The sequence below is a fragment of the Nematolebias whitei genome, chromosome 21, assembly GCF_014905685.2.
Source record: "Nematolebias whitei isolate Nwh7 chromosome 21, NemWhi1, whole genome shotgun sequence".
Lineage (NCBI taxonomy): Eukaryota > Metazoa > Chordata > Actinopteri > Cyprinodontiformes > Rivulidae > Nematolebias > Nematolebias whitei.
Window position 1 is genome coordinate 23,169,023 of NC_056518.1, and position 22,370 is coordinate 23,191,392.

Consider the following 22,370-nt stretch of genomic DNA (forward strand, 5'->3'; position numbering starts at 1 on the left):
AGGCTGGACTATTCTATTTAGTTCATGCAATTCAGTTTATTTTTTTATTTTTTTTTCGTTTTAGTGGTAAACAGAGTTTTGACCGTTACAATGAAAGTAATGCCTAATTAGATATCTATAAACACAAAATATGGGTTAAAGAAAAAAAAAAAAGAGGGTAGCTCCAGTTTTCTATTTTACAATGAAATCAAACAAAAAAAATGGGCTAAAATAAATAAAAAACCTGGACCTTTAAACTTAGGATTCCTGTCTTAAAACCATTATGGCCATGTGGTATGATGCATATATACTGGAAAGTTTACTTTGTCATTAGTCTATATATTTCTGTATTAAAAATACCTTTGTTTCAAAACTAAATACAATTTGTAAAAAAAATTATAATAAAATAAATGTAAAAAAAAAATCTGCTTCCTCTACAAGTGCACAAAACAACTCTACAGTTTTGTTAACTGTTAACACAAATGTAAAAAAAATAAAAATAAACATTAGCCAGCATCAATGAGCTTGGTACAAATTTGTCATTATACTGACAGATGAAATTATAGAAAATAAGTTACAACAGAGGCCCCTGGTTCCTTCTCTGACATCAGGACGAGAACTGATGCAACGCACATGTTCGATAACAGCCAACAACCCACTGTATCCTCCATTTTTTGCAACTGCACCCAGTTTCTTGCAACAGAGTAGTTTCAGTTTGCCAGGTCAGCGAAATCAAGACAGGAGTGTGCATTTCCTGCAACCAATTCAGACTTCAAGCCGTTCTCCACATTTGGTCCTGTTTTGTAATATTACTGATTGGAAATAAGGCATTTTATCACTGGCAAAATCATTAATCATAGCTCTGCAATAAAGGCGTCATTCTTTAGGAATACAATTAAATAATAATCTTTTGACACGTTCTGCACTCTCACATCTTATTCCAGCTTCAAATGCCTGACATTTAAATTTATCTTCGAGAGCATGCTAAGCTATAATACTTCCACCATTTAAAAGCCACATAATTGTTTATCTGCATGGAAACATTGGCTGGCCTTTTCAGATTCCACTTGCAAACTACATTAGTAAAGCTCAAACTGGCAATTATTTGATGATGTCTTTTGGGCAACTTGCTTTCTGACTAAATGCCAAGCCTCAGTGCTGCACGGATACTCCATCACTCAACTACAGGCAGGGCTCTCAAAAAGACGGGGCTTTCTTTTCGTCTATTGTGCAAAAAGCTGAAGAGGAGGATAAGATTGAAAATGTAAAGACAACATTTTTAATACTAGTCTCTCGTTTATTGTGGGGGTTTCCATTCTCAGCTCCGCGGCGAAAAACTGCAAAGTATGAATAGTAGTACAAGTAGTAAGACTATAGTAGTTTATTTTAGTATTTATACATATATAAAGGCGTTTTAAACCCTTCCCACACTCTTGCAATATTCTAAACAATGTTTCTAAACTCTAAACCAGGGCTATTCAACAAAACTACTCAGGGGGCCACGCAGCTTCTGAACAACACCTCGTGAGCTGGACATCAAGTGATAAAAATCCTTATGTTAATAAACCAAAGTTTACAACGATCTGTTACCTTTTACATTTGTTTATTTTATTGCATTTTATTTCATTTTATTGCACTGAATCATCACTTTGGTTTGCTCTATAAATAAAATGGTATGCTATGGTATAAATTAAATAAACAGCCCCCCCCCCCCCCACCACCAAATGAAGTGGGCCGGATTTAAGTCACCCGCAGGCCGGGAATGGCCCGTGTGCCACAAGTTGAATAGTCTTGTTTTAAACACTTTAAAAGAGCACGGAATATCATGATCTCCGCTCTCTCAGCCATCCGCCAGCGCTCTCGGCCACGCCCATTTCTCCGTCGCGGAGATCAACATGCTGCAGGAGGGAGCTTCTCCTTGCACATGTGGGCTGCACACGGGTGCAACAGGTGCTAAATAATTTAAAATAATTTATTTTAAACAAAAAAAATAATCCATGCTGATCGTGCAACTCATCCATCAATCAGTCAATTGTGTGTCATGTCTAATCTTACTTTGAAAAATCGCAAAAGAGCGAGTCCGCGAAAGTCTAACGGCAAAGTAGTGCTGGACTACTGTACAACAATATTTACCTAAATAATTACAAGCCCGTGTGGCTTAGTATAAACTGAAAAAACAACTGAACAGCACAACAAGTAAGTTTAATAATTCATTTTATTCTTGTTCTTAATTTAAACACCACACTGGAAATGCGGTTTAACAGTAAACAAACAATATAAATACCTATTTATAAAATCACATATACATGTAGGTAATTGCATAAAACAAAAAAACATATAAAAGTGATACATTGTGACGTTACATGTTTTTTCAAGAACACCAGAGTTCTGTATAGTTGTTTTAAATAAAAAAAATGGTAGTTTTATATCAGTTTAGTTTATCTTTACATTTTTTTTTTTTACTGTTATGTTTCTGCTTACTATTTTTCACTGGCTCTTACTACTTCTAGGTAATCTGAATCTCATTTAGTGTTTATAAAGTCTAGTTTTTATGTATTTATTTATTTTTGTTACATTAACTCTCATACGATGTTTATTTTTAGCATTCTGTTATTTGATATTTCATTTCTTCTAGATTATCAACCTTTACTTTGTAACACAAAGTTTACTGAACAGCAGTCAGTGTTTGGAGTTTCCACTTTGTTGGGGTACTGTTTCCTCCCACCAGTACAGTTTCTCATAACAATTAGTATTTGCAAGTGTAAAGTAATTATCTTTTCATCACGACTGCGTACTGTATTTAACAAACAGGAGTTCAAAATCAGCAGGAAAATAAAAAGTGTTTAGGGTACCATGAGAAGATGAACAAAAACCCAAAGATGAGACAGAGCTGAGCCAAAAGAGCAGCACATTCTGAACATTATGGGAGTAACCTACAATTATTTTATAGCTCTTAAGATTCCTGAGCTCTTAGTCAGTGTTTACCATGCAAGGGTAAGGCAAGGTCACAAATTACAACCATTTGCTTTGGCGTCAAATGCTCAATAGTCACACACAAGCCTGAGCACTCTTCCAAAGTGGCACATGTGCTGATAATTTGAAAAGAATAGAATAAAGGAGTGACCCGTAGGTAATATTTTTTCTCATGCGATAATTAAAAGCAGCATCTCTATATTAAGCTGCATGTGACATGGCAAATGACACGACGACCAGCTGTAACTGGAAGTTAAATGGTGACTGATGACGCTTCAGCCACTCTCTTCTTTGTCACATCCACCTGCTCATATGGGTGACAGTGATATCTGAGTGGGTGCTCATGAATGTGTCTATATAGTGTCCAGTTGTTTTCCAGGTCTGTGCAGAGGATTGTGAAAGACCCATCATATGATGCAGTGGGCTATCTTCAGCCACGACTTCTCCAAAAGCTCAACTGCCTCGCAGAGAGGGACAGAAAACCGCAACGACGACAGGCTCAAGGGAGGTTGAGAAAAGAGCGGCAATTATGTGGCAACAGAAGAAGTAAGGTGACTGCAGCTGCTGCAGGCTTATGAGGCTTCTGGTTTATTACCTGGGAAGCTGAAGTCACCACCAAGCCTTCTAAAAAAAGGGACTGGATGAAGTGAGAATTCGGATAAACATAAATATAAGCACCAGTGGCATCCCGCGCGGTGATTCAATGGTGTAGACCGCCACATTAGTGGCTTTGTGTCACTCTCTAGCTCACCTAATCCAAGTTAGTGAGGAACAGGAGGTGTCGAAGTGATCTCTAAAGAAACCGTCAGGTGCTCTGATTGATAAGACTTTGACTAACCTGGCAGAATCAACAAAACTCTGAAGGATTTAACGAGTTCCGTTCCACTTGACCGTTTAACACTTCAGATTATTATCATGGACATTTAACATTTTAAACAAAAATGTTCAGGTTTTAGTTGATAACTTATCTATCACTTTGTCGTTTCTCAACCCAAGTGTGTTTGTTGTTATTTTGTGCATAAAATATTGGTTAAAACATAGAAACGAATCAGAAAAATATCACAATTTAGTATATAAATAAATGTTTTTCCTATATACTTAATTTTGGGCAGACATTTTCCTTGAGACGTTTCATTCACATTAAATACATCGTTTTAACATTTCTAAATAAATTAAAACAAAAGTTTCAGGTAAGCAGAATTATTCACCACTTTAATGTACACATGACAATGGTACAGACTCATGAAACAAGCTCTTTTACTGTAATGCCTCTTTAATAGGTGATATGTGACTTATCTGCACTGCTGATTACTTGTACTTGCATATGTAAATAAGTGTCTAAAAAAACAAACTTTAATATATGTAAATAGTTTAGTTTGTAGACATTTATTTTGTACAGTTACAGCTGTTGTTAATAAATGTGCCTGTGTGACAATTGGAACAAAGCTTTGACTCAGAAATATATTTTTATTTTTGTTTTTGTTGTATGGAAAGAAAAATAAAATATTGATATATATATATCGTTTATCGCAATTTATCTTAAAATATCGATATTAATTTTGGTCCACATCACCCCATGCTCTATCCATGCTGCTGATCTCGTGCTGCTGATTGTCTCATGCTACTGTATTGATTCATACCCATCTGCTCACCACAGACTCATGTTCAGGCTGCTGTTGTTACACTGTATTGTTTTACATTATTAGTTGTTACCGTACATCTTAGATCTTTTAGCGTACCGTTTGGCGTTTGTTTAGCGTATATCTTAGTGTATATCTTAGATCCTTATTTACTGTTTCTTTATACTTTATATTTTGTTATTTTTGGGTGTAACTGGGAGCCTGTGTATATAATTTCGTTCCAGCTCATGCACAACATGTGATGGAAATGACAATAAAATTGACTTGAACTTGAACTTTCCAGAGACAGATTACAGCATCAAGCCCGTTGTCAGCTCCACTGTGTCCCTGGGCAGGAGGCTGTGTTCTCACCCTCCTGCCACCGAAGTGGAAGACGGCACCATTGTTAAAAACATGCCGGAGGAGCATCGGGACATGCTAAGACAGGATAATTGAGAAAAATAAAAGTAAAAATCATGCCCTTCCCCCAGACTCATTTCTCTGTTAAGTGTTTACTGAAGCCAACTTATAGCACTTTAAACATTAGAGCAAAATATAGCATTCAAATGGTTTACATTTTGCTTTAAATGATTTGCTGTTTAAATTGGGATCGTTTAAACAACCCGATTAATACAGTTTAATCAGTCTTGGGGGATGAATTATTTGAGATTTCATTTTTGAACAAAATTAAACAAAGAACAGGAGCAACAACTGAAGTGCAGATATGATCAAGTCAGTGATGCTGGCACAGCAAACGAGAAGATAGAACAAGAGCTCATGGTTCTGCTTCCCCGTGACTCTCCCTGTCAGCAGCTGCCTGTGGAGCTTTGAAGGTTAAAACGAGAGCATGTCGCGGGGGGAAGGGGCTACGACTACGACGGTGTAGGACTGAAAATAATTAGAGTAAAAATAATTAAATGCAAGTGCTCTTGTTGAAGCATGCATGGCTTGTGCAGACAAAACAAGGATGCAGGGATGCCCGGGGCTTGATGCCAAAATCCCTCAGGTCAGTTTTGCAGGATGTGAATTGGGGAAGAAAGGGCAAGTAATAAGATCCAAACTGTTCAGAAGTGCAATGTTTCATCAAATTGTAAAGAAACACTTTAGAAAACATACATAATGGCAGGATAATACCTTTATTTTTGGCTTCGTCTAGTGCAACAAGGCACAAGCATAACATGGTCATAACTAGAACTGGTAGGTTTTATCTTGTTTGCCAGTGTAAATGTACAATTTTATTTGAGGCTACCGTATTTTTCGCTGTATAATTTGCACTTTTTTTGCATAAATCTGCAAGTCCTGCGACTTATAAACTGAAGAGGCTAATATACGCCCCCCCCCCCCCAATATTTATAACACAATTTTTTGGCTGAGATCTGACGATTTCATTCATTCTGACATGAAAAATATTAAACATTACCATTTGCAGCCACTAGAGGGCCCTGCAGCTTTATGGCAAGCCAAGTGTCTCATTAATAGTTAAAAGTGGATATTAATGAGACACTTGGCTTACCATAGTAAGCCACCTTCGTCTCGATTTTTGGCACAACACCGGCCCACGTTTCCAGGTGGTCAGTGGTGACGCATACAAAAACACGACACGCGAGTGGTGACACATAATTGATGCGACTTGTACGGCTAAGCGACTTATATACGTTTTTTTTTTTCACTTTATTAGCCATGTTTGGACTGATGCAACTTGTACAGCGGTGCGACTTGTAGGGCGGAAAATACGGTATGTGTCAAACATTCTGATTGCAAGCAACTATCATTTGCATTTAAAATAACTAAGACTTTATTGAAGCATCTACACCTTAATGTAAGTGCTGCCAAAGTTATACAGTATCTGGTTGGTTCTCATAAGAAGACTAAAAAAATATTTTAGCAGGGTATCCTGAAGTATGCTCAATAATCCAGGTAGAAAAATCTAAAAGTAAAGTCAGGTCCTCCGGATGGTTTTAACTGGGGTTCCGATTGTCTTCCTCAATCAAGTCAAAAGTCACATTTAGATCAAAATTACCAAATGGCACAAAAAAGTCTCCATCAGATTGCGAGGATCTAGCGTGGCTTAAAAGCCGAGGACTTTGTATGGATATGTTACAGCCTCACTTCATAAAGTGTAATGCAATGGGATCTATGTGCACCACTAGGAACAAACTTCAGATTGAACCCCCAAAAATCTAATAAAAAAATGTGGTTTTTATTATTTTTTTCACAGCAATAGGCTTTATTGAACACATGTTTCTTGTCAAAGCACAACCATCTAGTTTAGGTATTACAAATTTAAACTCTAATAACTGAACAGGTTAAAAAAAAATTAAATCAACCAAGTCAGAAGAGCAACAGCGTTTCAGGGAATTCCTGATTGTATTTTTCACCATAAATGTTTATTGTTTTATAAACTTGACAATATTTATTCTGATTTACATTTAAAAAGCCTTCCCAATACAACAAACTTTCAAGAAATATCAGATTTAAACTATTTACCAACTTAATCAGCAGATTATACTCATCTATTTTATTTAGACATTAATTGTGTTCTTCAATTGTGTCCATTTTCAAATGGACAAGTGTTTCTTTGCATCATAAAAAACTACCAAAATGCATCCCCTGCACATTCTTTGAAACTATTTCAGCAATTTCTTTAGGCCCTGAATCAGCTTACAAAAGCAGGGGGTCAGGATATGACCCTTCAATAGCCCCCAATCTCCAAGTAAAGCTCCTGTGGCCATTTAAAGCTAAACTAATCACCATGTTTATGTTGTAGAGCAAATACCACTATAAAACACAGCAAATGCTGAAAAAGCCAATGGCAGCTCTTTTAAAGACCTAAACCACATTAACCTTTTGCAATTTTTGCACACACACCACACCCACCCACAGAGAGACACACACTCAAACTGGTCACTTCGAAGCTGGTGACATGGGTCAGTGCTTGTGGGGGAAACAAAGCTCAAGTGAAGCGAAAGCAGAGAGCTCAGTCACGAATGTGGCATCGCTCTACGCTTATAAGCACACCAAGAAACAAACCAAGAACGGACAAAAACAGTCACACTATCAGACTGTAACTGAAAAAAAAAGCCTGTGTGTTTACTTGGATACGAACAACAGTGTGGTACAAAATTTTAGCAATAAGCACAAATACCCTTTGCTCTTTGCATTATGGTCAAACATTCCAGCTACAGACAAGTTAAACCGATTTCAAATAAGAGGACGAGCAAGAGGTCAAGGAATCAAAGAATGAGACAGTAAAATGGTGTCCAAGAGGAACACGTGGCCTTTAAAGGAGAAGAAAACTGCCAACATCCATCTGTGTGCATTTCACTTCCCTTCATTTCTGCTCTCAGCATCCTTTCTACACTTTAACGTCGAATATGACAGGTTGCCCCCACCCCTTAAAAAGAATGAAATAAATAAACTTGAATTCCTCCCTCCTCCCCGAGGCTGGCTAGTCTATGCAGGAAGGTAAACATGTCCACTGTCGTGAGCTCAGACCACGTGGATGCTTTGCTTCAGGTGGCGGTCGTCCTCCACAGCTCTGTGCCCACCAGCAACATCTCAGCGTTCACTAGCAGCGCACACAAGCTTATGTCTGAACAGATTTCTGCTTCGTTGCCAAACAGCCCTTCCTCAAGCAAGGACATCCATGGATTTGATGGGATGGTTGATTCAAATCAGGGTCAACAGTCTGACCTCTATCTACAGCACCTGGTTGATGGCTGATATGCTGTCTGAGAGGCTTCTTAATTTTATAGCCATGACTGTTTCTTTTTATATTTTTTTCAAGAACTCATCTTGAACGCTAGATAGGCATTCAGAAAAAAACAAACAAGCAAAAAAAAAAAAAAAAAAAAACCCACAACATTATATGTAGTAATGGGAAAGAAAAAGCTAAAAGCCAAAAAGTTAAAATCCAACAAAAGTCTGAATTAGTAATAGCAAAACATTCAAAAGTGTTTGGAGCATTGTAACAAATGTTGAAATAATCACCTGGATGTTGACAATTACCGAGCAGGCCAGACTTAAAAGAACTTGCATTACAGTAGGCCCTTGCTACTTCACGGTTCGATTTTCATGGACTCACTGTTTTGCAAGTTTTTAACGTAAGAATGTACACGACACACGATTGGCTGATGGAAGGCGACCAACCAGAGCATTGTGTTCTGTATCCCAGGTGCTGATTGGCTCTGTCTGCTCTCTTTCGCTGTGCTCTTTAAGGACTGTGCAGCCCAGTCCCCGGTCCGGGGAACGTACCTCCAGCGTCTGTACCTTTGGCGTCCGTATGGGCCTCTCCATCCTCCTTCCCTCCCCATCTGCACACCTCTGGGTGTGCATCCGGGGGGCAACTTCTCCCATCGAGCCTGAGGTGCTCGCGAGGCGCGGCTGCCGGTGGAGACCTTCTTCCGCTTTGCCAGTGTTCATGCACTTGCCTAGGACTGGTGGAGGAAACTCGCTCCAGCTGGGGAAGGAGGGCAAAGGCCAACATGCAGGCAACACGTCAGCCCTCCAGGTGCGTCCCTTCCACCACTGTCAGACCCCGACACCCGACTCCTTGAGCTCTTACCCGGTGCAACGTTCCCTATATCAAGTAGGACACTATATAAGGATATATTTATATAACTACTAAAATAAATATAATGTCCCTACTTCACAGATTTTCACCTATCGTGGGGGTGCCTGGAACGTAACCTCCACAATAAGTGAGGGACTACTGTACATACTACACAGGCGTTAATAAGAAGCTTCAACTATAAATGGCTTGAGAACATAATTATCATCTGTGAGTTCAGAAAAAAAGGATAAAGATCTTTATTTGGAAAAAAAAGATTAGCTGATTTTTCATGAAAACAAAAAACATCTACGCAAGTGTGTTCAATTGAACTAAACTAAATTATACACAAATAACCCTGAAAATTAATTATATTTTTGAAGGAAAAAAGTAATGAAGGAAAATGCAAAGTAATGCCAAAAATATCAAAAACAAAATAATAATAATATATATATATATATATTTTTTTTTTTAAATCAACTCATATGATATCACAGCTCAGTAGAAAATATCTTGGAGTATGAAAATGCTCCTGCAAAACTGTCTTGAAGAAACAATGCATTACCATACCTTCCTCAGTGCTTCAATCTGATACAATTTATGATGAAGTAAATATACATTCTCAATTATAATAAACAGATGGGTTTAAACTTAATCATGTCTTTATTTTGGTCTTGTGCATCATTGACACCACATTTTATTAGGTTTATTCTAGGCATTAATTGGACCTTGGAAAGATTTACTACATGTTCCCACATGCACTCAACATTCTTATTATATATGGAAAAAAATCTACATAAATCTTTCCAAGAACACTAAGACTATACAAAAACCTCTATCAATAGGTCTTTCACAAGCAGCAAATAGTGCAACAGATCTATATACCTAAATATAAGATAAAAAAACAAATTTGCAGCAAAACTATGTGTTTTAGTAAAGAGGCACACAATCCTCAAAGTAGTAACTTGTGGAATATTTTAACACATAATACTATTATGTCAAAAGTGAACACTTTATTTGTTGTTATCACTTAGTGGTGCTGAGATGTGCTTTGTTATATGAATATTAACAGGACTAGCGCTGAGCTTGACTAACACTTGTCTAGCATGTTGCAACCTGGATATGTTTTATTAACAAAATGTAACTTACTGACTCAAAGAAAGGAGACATTTCATCTGAAATGTTGATGTGATTAAAGGATCTTGTTGCAATCCTACTTGTGGTGAAACTTATGCATGCGTTTCAAACTAATTTCATATGTTTGCTAATTTGTTTTGAAGAGAAAGTACTTTATATTTCCTTTAAAAATAAATCTTAACGCTTCATTCTTCTCTAAATTTTGCCATATTACAATCACACAATAACCATCAGTACTTTAGTAACATCATTGCAGTTGCTAGTTGTTTTTATTTAGTTATTGTTTTATGTACATAGATGGATAACAAAGAAATTGTGTTTTTGATTATTTATTATTCAAAACCAGTTTGATTGATGTACAGTATTCCCTCATTTATCGCGGGGGATCCATACCCTGAAGCCCTGTGATAAGTGAAGAACCGTGAAGTAGGAATAGTAGTACAAGTAGTAAGTAGCAGAGTTGCATTCGAGCCCAAAAAATCTGATCCGACCCTGCCCCAGCCCGCAGTCATAATTTCAGAACCCCACCTGACCCAATGAATGAACAGTAATTACATGTCCAAACCCGGAAAAAAAACCTGACATTTTAAATTAATTATTAACGGTCGGGGACGCACAGCTGAATAAACGGGGCAGAAGATTCGGAGCTGAGAGGTGTTTCTCCTTTCATGGCCGTAACAAAGCATTTAAACCCTTTTTCTGCCTGCATTCTTCTGAATTACTGAGACACGCAGACAGCTCTGACAAGCACATCTGCTTTGGGATCCCACCTGTTTGTGTCGTCGACATGGGGGACGCTCGGTGTGGTTTGAGCTCTTTAGCATAGCATTTTTCATACAAAGCTTTTAATTTAAAAAAAATCAGTAAACAAGTTCTCAGCTTCTTTTTGCAGAGAAAAACAACTTTTTACACGAAGGCACAGGTTCCAACCATGAATTTTGGAGCTCTTTTCCCTGAGGTCGGCCTGTTAGCTTAGCTCGTAGCTTAGCTGCTTTCAACGATCCAAAAACACGATTTTGGACGGTTAAAACAGATTTTGAAGAGAAAAAGAGGGGTCAGTGAAGATCACCGGAGTTGAGCCGTGTCTTCAGTAGAAAGAGACACGAATAAACGATAAAGCCAATAAATGAAAATGAGGCTGATAATTTTCATTCATCCTGTGATTAATTGATTTATCGTTTATCGCGACAGGCCTATCCAGCTGTACTCTCGGCCACACCCACTTCTCCGCTGCAGAGCGGAGATATGACACGCTGCAGGAGGAAGCTTCTCCTGCAGCTGTGGGCTGCACACAGATGCAGCAGGTGCTAAATAATTTAAAATAATTTATTTTACATAAAAAACCCATGCCGATCATGTGGCTTATCCATCAACCAGCCAACTGTTTGTCATGTCCAGTCTTATTTTGAAAAACTACGATAGAGCGAGTCCACAAAAAACGAACCGCGAAGTAACGAGGGACTACTGTCGTGACAGTGGAATAACCCTTGTAAAATGTGCTTGTCCTCATGTTTCTTGTGAGTCTAAACATGTTGAACGTCAACACATACAGTACGTGAAGACCTTTATCTTGATAAGATGAGACAATTATTCCTGCTTGGTTTCAACTTTGAGCTTACCAGTTAGGTTTAACTTGTTTGGCTACGAGTATATCAGTTATACAAATCATGTGCATGAACTGTAACCTGATGAGTATGAACAGTCTTATTTGAACAAACTTGTAGCATCAAAGCTCTTTTATATAAAATTGTTATTTGCTATATTCATCTGCTCAGCTGAAGCAAGTGAGGAAATGCATTCATTACACTTCAGCTGCTCTGCAACACTATGAATTTTGTTGCAGAGCAGAAATGTGCAATGCATGAAAACAATTGACTTTGAGACTGCACACACACTGACAGAAGCAATTGCATGACAACTGTCAAAATGAAAATTCGGGTCATCGGTTTTGGGACGCAGTCCAGTCCAACCTATATACGGCACAGTCCCATTCCTCTGTAATGCGTAGGTGGACAAGGTGTGGGCTGATGATGTTCATTACTTTCCTCTCTTCAAGTCTTCAAGCATTCCCTTAGTGATACTATGTATACCCTCGCTGCCAAATGCAGCACAATACTGTGAGGGTATAAGTGTGCAGCAGAAAATAATGATGAGAGTGACAGGAATATTAATGCACTTCCAAGATTTGCTTTATATAAAATATATTTATATTTTAGTGAATTACTTTACAATGTTTTTAATGTGTTTACAACTATCACCACCCACTGGTTAAAGGTCAATCAGTATATGAATTGCTTCTGCAAGTGACAGCAAGCATGTCTGAAAAAACAAAACATAAATAAAATCTCACCACTAGAGCTCCCCTCAGGGCTCAGTTTAAATCTTTTCTTGGCTAAAAACACACAGGGACAAAAATAAATTAAATAAAATTCCCAGTATGGAAGGAAATGTAGTATGGAAGGAAATGTGTCGGTGAAATGTGACTGACTTGACGAGTCCATTCACAGCTGGCAAAAAGAGACGAGTCTCGGAGCTTCAGGTCTGACAGATAAGGCAACAAACGCTGATGATGGCTGCCGCTTCCCGTATGCTTACCATCAGCTCCCTTCACATGCCGGGACCAGGCTGCAAGTGGCCAGAGACTCAATGCCTCCAGCGCTTTTCCAGCAACAGTGGGGAAAATATATAAATCCAGAGACAGAGAGTGCACGTGCACTTTCAGGCTATGCTGCCTGCAGACACTGACACAGTTCGGAGCAGATCGACAGTGACGGCTTGCTGATTAGTCAACTCACAGACCCACAACACCGGGGTCTGTGCACACTCAGCTGCACTGGAGTTCTTTTTAATAAATCCCACTATTATTCCAGAAAATATTCAAAACACACCAACACACGTGCATGTAAACAAACAAACACTTGTAATAACTGAGGCAAGCTCACGTTATGACTAATACATCGACACAGTCCCTGGGTGTGCTGCACCGTCTGCAGAATCTGGTGAGGGTGTGTGCTTTTCTAATGACCGAGGTGTGAGACGCTGCTGCGAGGTTGGAGTTAACTACCTTAAGGAGATACACAGGGATGTTGCTGAAGTCCACAGGGAGTTTAAGAAGGAAGCGAGCTGAAAACTCTCCTGTCTGGAAAAACAGGAAATGGGATAAAAAAAATGTTAGAATATGCATAAAATATAGAACAAAAACATTTAAATACATTAAATATTAGAGTTTTTATACTGACAGTGGAGTAGTAAGGTTGGAAAACAAACATTTGACTTTAAATTTTAATATGCCAACTTTTAACTATACTGTATTTTTCAGACTATAAAGGATTACAAGGCATTAAGCAAAACAAGTTCATTTTGACAGATTTTTGAGCGCCGTGTACCATATAAAATAAGTTTGGGGTCAGTAAGCATAACCAGAATTAATATATAAGGCGCAGCAGATTATAAGACTCACTGTCAATTTTTGAGAAAATTAAAAGTATTTTAAGTGTCTTATAGTCCAATAAATACAGTAGATGCTATAGTTTTTGTTTTTTTTTCTAAACCCATTCTCTTTTAAATTATCAGAGAGCATCTTATTTGAGCACTGACCGTTTAACTTGTTTCTGTGCAACTCAAAAGTAAATTTAGCCAGTAAATCTTCTAGGAATTTTTTTTTTTTTTTTTTTAATGTCATTAAGGGGCTTTGGTTTTATTATTAAACCACATACACTGTAGAAAAAAATAAAATATTACAAAAGAAACTATGAAAAACAACAAATCTGCAAAGATCCTTTGACTAATCAAGACCGATGTTTAGACGTGCTTTAACAGTTTGGCGTTTGTGAATGTCAGCACTTTTAGAATATTCATTTTTATTCTCAACTTTTAATTTATTTACTTTTTTAAAACCCATAAACTAACATTCAGCTTTTGTATGAGTCTTTTTCCCCCCACAGTTACATTACTGTATTAGGAAGACTTTACTGTCAGCTTTTTGTCGCTGTAGATTAGAATATAATGTGAAACAGAAACACACATGAATATAATTACAAATGAGACAATATACTAAAATATATTGTGTCCTCCTAAACAATTCTAGTCATGTACTCCCCATGACAGCCATAACAAAATAATTAAAACATTCAGGAAAGCAAATAAACAGTTTTCCACTAAGTCTATGTAATAATTTAACAGACTACAAAAACAAAACACCAGAAAACACTGTGCATGCACATCTTTAACAATACATATTACTTAGCTGTTCTATAACCAGAAAACAAATAAATGTCATTAGTTATTCGAAATTTTCAGCAATTTTACTTGATTTGGACTTTTCAGAAAACGTCTTTTTGTAATGGTTTTCATAGCTCCATTAATAGGGGAGGATGTTATCACTTTAAAGCCCAATTTATTTAGAATATATTTGTTGAAATTAAATACACTGCAAAAAAATGTTTTATTTTTACTCTTGCACTGTTTATCTGTCTCTTGTCATAGGTCACATGTCTTTGTGCTGACACTAGAGCCAAGAAGTGGGGACATGTTGTGACGTGTCCAGAAATATTTGTCCAAATCAAAAACTCATGATTCTTACTTGTCAGACACCAACATTTTTAATAAAAATAAGCAGGAAGTTTGGTTTTATGTTTCCTGTGATTGTTTTTAATGTTTGTTTATTTCTGTTTCCATTTGATTTTGGTAGAATTAGATCATGTCAGTATTTTTTATAGTTAGATAGGATTTCAAATACATTGTGCAGAGCTGACAAACTATTTTTTTTTTTTTACTTGCAAGTTTGTATAAAATGTTTAAACATAAAGTCCATAAGCAGGTTTTTACCCAGCTGTTTTTCCGTCCTGCATAAATTTCTAAATTCTGTCCGTAGTTTGGATCTTCTAGCAAGCTGTCATACTCAAACAGCAGCCTGGAGCTCTCACGCAGGCGCTGGCACTGGTACTGATGGTACTGCTGGATGAGCTCCTTCACCAGCTGCAGCAAACACTCGGGGTTTCCAGCATCCCAGTGGACCAGGTGCTACAGGAGGAGAACAAGGACACAAATAAATAAGTAAAACTATTTGTATATAACCATTTCACACAAAAAACATATTCTTTATTGATAATTTGGTCAAATGGTTATTAGAGACCAAATTTTCCTTTCAGGAACAATGGACTACCTAACAGCTGCAAAAAAAAAAAAAAAAGATCCATACCAGAATTTTAAGGATTTTCTTTTACATATTTTTGAATCATGCAACTCAATAGTATAATAACTATAACAAACTTTAAGAGATAACTGCAAATATAAACAAACTGAGCTAAAGGTTTTGAATTCCTATATTGTTTTACTGATGATGCACAAATGGCACCAGCGAAATACGGTATGTAAATATTATTCATGGCAACATTTCGTCCATCATTGTACATAATTCCAGGATAACTGAAAATAAAGTCATCCAACACAAAGCATGAATAAAGAAGAATAGTTATAAATGGTAATCAAATAGCATATCAATCTTAACAATCTGGCGCCAATAATGAAAACAAGTTCAAAAGGTATACACATATCGAAAAAAGCATTAGTAAAAAAAAAAGCCCATAGCAGTGCTGTACCATTCGGAAAGAATGTCCTAACGGAAAATGATTTTGTCTTTAAAAAAAGTCAGTAAAAACTTAAACGTGACAAACAGCTGTAATTAAAAAAAAGAAGGAAACGGGTTGTACTGAAGGATGTCCTGTAAAACACAATGATTCAAAGAGATGAACTCTTCTGGCTTGTTTCAAGCTACTGCTGCCTCGTGTACTGACAGCTAAAGATTTTCAAAAAGAATCAAGTTTGTCAGGTTGTCAGTTTACTTAGGATTTTTTAAATGGGGTTCAATTTTCTGAGCATCTGTATGTCATAGCCTGTATAATAAAATAATTATTATTGAGCTTTTCAAACACCAGTCTAAATGTGAGCTACAACAGAACTCTTATGATTAATGTGTCAACATTTTTTTTTAATGCCTACATGCATTTGAAAATTTTAGCCAAGTTTTCATACAAGTGAATGGAACCAACTAAACAAGAAAAACGGGACTTGTTTTCTACCATTTATAAGTTTTTGTTGTGGTTATTATTATTGAGGAAAACCTTTTATTTCAGTAAAAACAAAATAATAATAATAATTAAAACATTTATTTATTTTATTTTTTATTAACCTTTATTTAACCAGGCAAAACCCACTGAAATCACAGATCTGTTTTGCAAGGGAGGCCTGGGCCTGAAGGCAGCCTACCTAACATGCATGTTTTTGGTTTGTGGGAGGAAACCGGAGAATCTGGAGAAAACCCATGCAAGCACGAGAAGAACATGCAAACTCCACACAGAAAGACCCCAGGTCCAACTGGGGTTTGAACCCAGGACCTTCTTGCTGTGAGGCAGCAGTGCTAAAACCACTGAGTCACTGAGAGCATTATTGTGCAAAAGAAAAACTGAAGTATAATCAAGTCAAATTAATAATAAAGCATTTAAGATGTAATGCTGTAACTGCAAATTAAGATAAAAATTAAAAAAAGAAACAAGGATGTAATTGCATTGCTGCCCTCCTTGAGATGACTTGTTTTAAGCTGCTTGTGTTTTCACAGGCTGAGAAAATGGAGAGTTTTCATACAAACTCCATTTTCACATAGGTGAAGAATCACTTTAGGAAGAAACTAACTTTGCCAAGGGGGAACATTTTTCTTTCTTGGCACCTTTTTATGAAGATCTAACAATGATGGCTGAAGTTCCTGTTTTAGGGAAAGATGCTGTTCTGTTATTACAGAGATCCCCAACCCTGGTCCTAGTGGCCTACTGTCCTGTATGTTTTAGCCATTTCCCTGCTTCATCAAACCTGATTCAGGGTTGGGGGGGGGGGGGGGGGCTATTTGAGCTGCTGTAAAAGTGAAAGTGTTTTCAGTTTAAAATTCATTTTGAAAGTAAAAGACTGCCGGCACACTCAAACCACAAACTGACAAACAACAAACTATGCAGCCTAACAACATTGTTAGAAAGCCAAAGTGAATGTGTAACATTGCTGTTTTCAAGCAAGAGAGATGCAGGCCAGCCTAACTAGGTCAAAACATGGAAAACGGAGACATTTCACATTTAAATGAACATTAAACAAGATGGAAGATTAATTAGTGATGGAATCAACCGTTGATACTGGTTACATTTATAAAACAAAAGCAGGATGTCTCTGACACGCAAACGCTTGCCTCCACTCTGTCTGTCCGTCCGTCCGTCTGTCTGCACAATAAAAGCCTAAAGGAGAAAGATTCCATTGTATCAGAAGGGTTGGGTTTGGGTTGGGTTTGGGAAGGGGGGAGCAGTGACAGTGGCAAGGGCAGGCCAAACCGAGACAGTGACCTCATCATCCTGATCCACCAGTGGTTACCAGCCATGCCTGGATTCCCAAATTGAGAGGGAGATGCAAACAAAGATGGGCATTGTCCAAAAGAAGCAGTCAGAGCCCCAGGCAGGAGCGAGCCGAGACTGAGGAAGTGCTGTGTCAGGATTGTGACAGAGAATATCAGTGAAACTCCCACTGAGGAGAACAGGAGGAGGCAAGGGAGACAGAACAACACTGCAGAGTTCAGGCAAGTAGGCCAAGGCCAAAAGAAAACTGGACTGAGACTCTGCACGCTCGCTTGCTGTCGCTCATGGGTAATAAGGAAGTTGTAACTGAGCTTCCACAGAAAAGCGTGTGAAGTACAGTTTAAGCTTACGATCCTCATGTTTCTTCTAAGATAAAAACTGTTCAGATGTGGGGACAATGGTGCAGGATAAACACTGAGTAATTACAGTCATCTTAAAGGTTCGTTATCACAGCTAGTAGTTCCAACTCAGCTGCATCAGGGAATCAGTAAATGAGAGAAGGGCTGAGCTTGTTGACAGACTCCCAGTTTCATGTTTAAAGTTTAAAGAAAAGCTCCTAAAATTGTGCTTAAAGCAAGCTAAAGTGATACTAAATATTTTTGGAACCGACAAAGTAAAGTAACCCAGACAATATAAAAAAATAATAATACTTTAGTTAAACAACTTTTATAAAGCATCATGTTAGCTTTTATTCCAAACTAATTTGCAATAACAGGGAGTAGAGCCAACCCAAATTATTGAGGCACTAACAGCCTTAATCACATTAATCTGTGTCTAGTTTCTTCATGGAAATATTTGAACTTATTTTGTCATAAAGAACAAGTGTTGCTTACTGCCAAAACTCTGGGTGCTGTGGTTTATTTTCCCATCAAAGTGTTCATATCTGTACAAGCAATGAGTCAAACTAAAGACCAGGTAAGGCACTCTGTGGGTAAAATCAGTGGAGTAGCCATTACAAGCAATCTGTGGAGCTCTGTGAAGACTGACTTTTATGTGTCATGCAGTTTGTGGAATACAAAGATGAGTCACTGAGACAGCGAGTAAAAAGACCATTTCAATAAATACAGCTATTTGATCTCCTCCTTGAATCGCCATCTTATCGTGGTAGAGGAGTTTGTGTGCCTGAAGGATCCTAGGAGCTATGCTGTTGAGGGCAACAGTAATTGCCCCTGATGAGGTTTCCCTGGGGGAGGGTCTTGTTGGCGAGTGCCTGGTGACCGGGTCTCTACTCATGGGGCCCGGTCAGTCTCAGCCCAAATGGGCAACAGGGGTTTGCCTTCCTATAAGCCCACCACCTGCAGGATGGACCATACGAGTTGGGTGCATGACTCCATGGGCAGTGGCTGAAGGCTTGGGCCTTGGCGCTCTGACCCTGGCTTACCAAATCTGGCTCTTGGGACATGTATCGTAACCTCCCTGGTGGGGAAGGAGCTTGAGCTTGTGTGTGAGTTTGAGAAGTACCAACTAGATATAGTTGGGCTCACCTTGATGCACAGCATGGGCTCCGGAACTAATCTCCTTGAGAGTGGTGAAACCTCATTTCACTCGGGAGTTGCCCATGATGAGAGAAGCTGGTGTGGGTCTACTCTTAGCCCACTGACTTGGTGCCTGTGTGTGTCAGGCGTTTTCTCTAGTAGATGAAACGGTAGCTTCCCTACACCTTCCGGGGGGTGGGGGGGGGGGGGTTTCTCTGATGATTGTTTGTACATATGCCCTAAACAGCAGTTCAGAGTATCCAGCCTTCTTGGAGTCCATAGCGGGGGTGCTGGACTCCTTTATTCTGCCGGGGCACTTCAATGCCCACGCAGGTAACAACAGCGCAACTTAGAGGGGCGTGATTTGAAGGAACGGCCTCTCTGATCAGAACCCGATCAGTGTTGTTGGACTTCTGTGCTACTCATTGTTTGTCCAGCACAAACACAAGGTTGGAACATAAGGGGGTACATAAGTGAATTTGGACAAATTTGGACTGAACCATGATGCCATGACAACCATAGGCCATGAGTGCTATTTTAAATGAAATTTATAAGTAAATGTTCCAACATTAAATAAACTTGTTCAATCTAATGCATGTCAAGATAATTTTCTTCACTGCAATACTGGAAGAAACGAAAAGGACAGTGCCCTAAATATGTGATGCTACTTCCTTCTCCTTTAAAATGTCAATATTATTGCCAAAAATAAGCTAAGACTTGTTTTATCTCATACTGTACCAAATGTTCTGACTAAATATTGACAAGGTAATGTTTGAGTTCCAAAGCAAAACATTGGTCAAACGTAAGCAGAGGGAGAGTATGCGATGCACTGAGCCAAAGAGCAATACTCATGCGTTGCAGTGTGAGCGCGATGGTGTGCAGACATGTGCATCTGCACAGACTCTTCATTGAATTGATTTTGCACGCTCTGCTGAAGGCTGTGTGTGCCAAAACAAATCTATGCGTTGTTTTTATTTTATTTTTTCATGAATAAGATAAGCCCTGCGGAAAATGTACAGATTTGATACATAAAAAAACATAAAAGATGCTATAGTCACTATCAAAGCACTTTGAAAGCAGAGATTTTATGTTTGATGAAATGAAGTGAAAAGAAAAATCCGTGTATATGGCTTCTAGATTAGTTTGTTTGGAAGCAACAGCTTCTTTAGGGCTTTAACCACAGGGGGTAAGGATCACAGGCCTCAACAATAGTTCCCAGTTCAATCTGGACCTTATAATCCAATTATTTTGACACAACAAACTGGTTAAATCTGAGTCAGATTATTTAAGCACCACCTTGGCTGGTGATAAAACCTGTCACTTGAAAAAAATAAACCACTGACACCTTCCATTTTTCCAACAGAATGCATATCTGTATGGGCAATTTCTAATCGTGTTACCATGAGATATTAGGATTTGATTCAATATCACTGTTAAAAACTGCATATTAAAAATATAGTGGATTAGCATTAGCAGGATTTTGTGTTTTGGGTATTCATAGAGCAATGAGTCGAAGTTGACGCTGAAAGCACAGTTATTGAGCCAACACAGAGATAAATATTATAAAAACACCATGACATTTGAAAAGAAAATGCTTGCTCTTTTTGCCTATTACTTTTTGCGATTTACTCAGTTTACAATTCAACAGATTAGAATGACTTTGATGTAGCACGTATTAGAAAAATAAACAAAAATACTTCAAAGAAAATTACATATTTAGTTAAATAGACTTATGAGCTACTTAAAGGTTCAAACTTCCAAAGTTTCTTTCATTCTAACTTGGATTTGGAATGAACCATCATTTGCTTCTTGGGCTTTGTTACGTTTTGAAAAAATATACAAAAACACTGAAATAAAATAATAATCGTAATTTGGGGAGTACAAGAAATGCGCAAACAAGATAGTCTATGCTATTTCATCAAGGTAATTCACTAGCAAAAAGTACACATGAAAACATTGTTTGACTTTAATCAAAAATGCAAGTTGTGTATTTGCATGCAGGATCAGGTAGGCCAGTCGACAACAACTGGATAAAACTGGGGAGTAGCATTTTGTGTAATACAAAAAATACAATAATATAAAACTAAGAAGAAGATTAAATTTTTTTTTAAAAATCAGTTCCTTAGCAAGTCTTACACAAACTGTAAATAAATAAATTTTCAGAAGAAGAACATACAGAATACCGGTAATTATCAAAACATAATTAAAAATGCAATAGAAGTAATTTAGTAGCTTTAAAATCATATTTATCAGAAACAGCTCACATTAATTGTCTTCTTTATGACCTTATCAGTCTCTGTCATAGTTGTTGGGGATTTTTGGCCCCTATCTTTTCTAGCATTGCTGTGCATGTGTCAAACTCAAGGCCTGGGTGCCAAATGTGGCCCTCGTTGACATCTTATCTGGCTCCCAAGATATTATTTTAAATGTAAAATAATTTAATCACTTTTTTTTTTCAGTAATCTTTGATTATGGTGTCAAAAGTGCAACAGAGAACATCAAATGAGACCAAACTATTGTTGAGGACCCTGAAACCAAGAAAAGGTGTTGGGGTATCTGATTTGAGTTAATGTTGATTCTGAAACCGGTCCTTAGTTTGAAGGTTTTAATTTTGGCCCCCTTTTGTAAGTGGGTTTGACACCCCTGCTGTAGTGCATCAAACTTTGCAGACATCTGCTCTTTGATTGTCTCACAAGGTTTTAACCAGGTTGAGGATATTGACACTGACTGGGCATTTGCTACACCTTGATACTTTTCGTTTCTTCAGCCATCCTGCTGTAGATTTCCTGCTGTGTTTGGAATCATTGTTCTGTTGCACGACCCATTTTGGGCCAAGCTCCCTAGAAAAATGAGCAGCATCATTTGTTCTCCAAGACCTTCACTGAGGGTTTTCTTCTCGGAATCAAGTTAGTTCACACCTGAATGCCTCAAAGCAGCCAAATGGCAACACGTCAACATTCACAGAGATGCTTAAACTTGATAATGGCCAGATAATCAATAAATTTGATCAGCAGGACCTGTCTTCTGCTTGCATTTTTATTTTAAAATAAAGCAATAAACTCCTTTAATAATGATGTTGTGTTATTGTTAAGCTAAAGTTTTTTATCTCATTTTCAGATTTGGCACAGACCAAAAACTATTTTAATTTTGCTCTGCTACATATAACACTAAAACCAAATGTATGTGCATAACCATGATTTTAAGAATACAACACTCTTAAAGAGTGTGTATATATAATATATATATATAT

The 22,370-nt window shown here is 37.7% G+C and overlaps 1 protein-coding gene across 1 annotated transcript in view; it reads right to left on the minus strand.

The window, feature by feature from the left end:
* The window catches only part of babam2 (BRISC and BRCA1 A complex member 2), a 91,896-nt gene that overhangs the window by 51,851 nt on the left and 17,675 nt on the right, over positions 1-22,370 (minus strand). The window contains exons 5-6 of the mRNA XM_037695415.1: positions 15,085-15,279; positions 13,322-13,396 (exon numbers count right to left, since the gene is read on the minus strand). Of these exons, the coding sequence (XP_037551343.1) occupies positions 13,322-13,396; positions 15,085-15,279 (270 nt within the window). The remainder of the gene's footprint in view (positions 1-13,321; positions 13,397-15,084; positions 15,280-22,370) is intronic.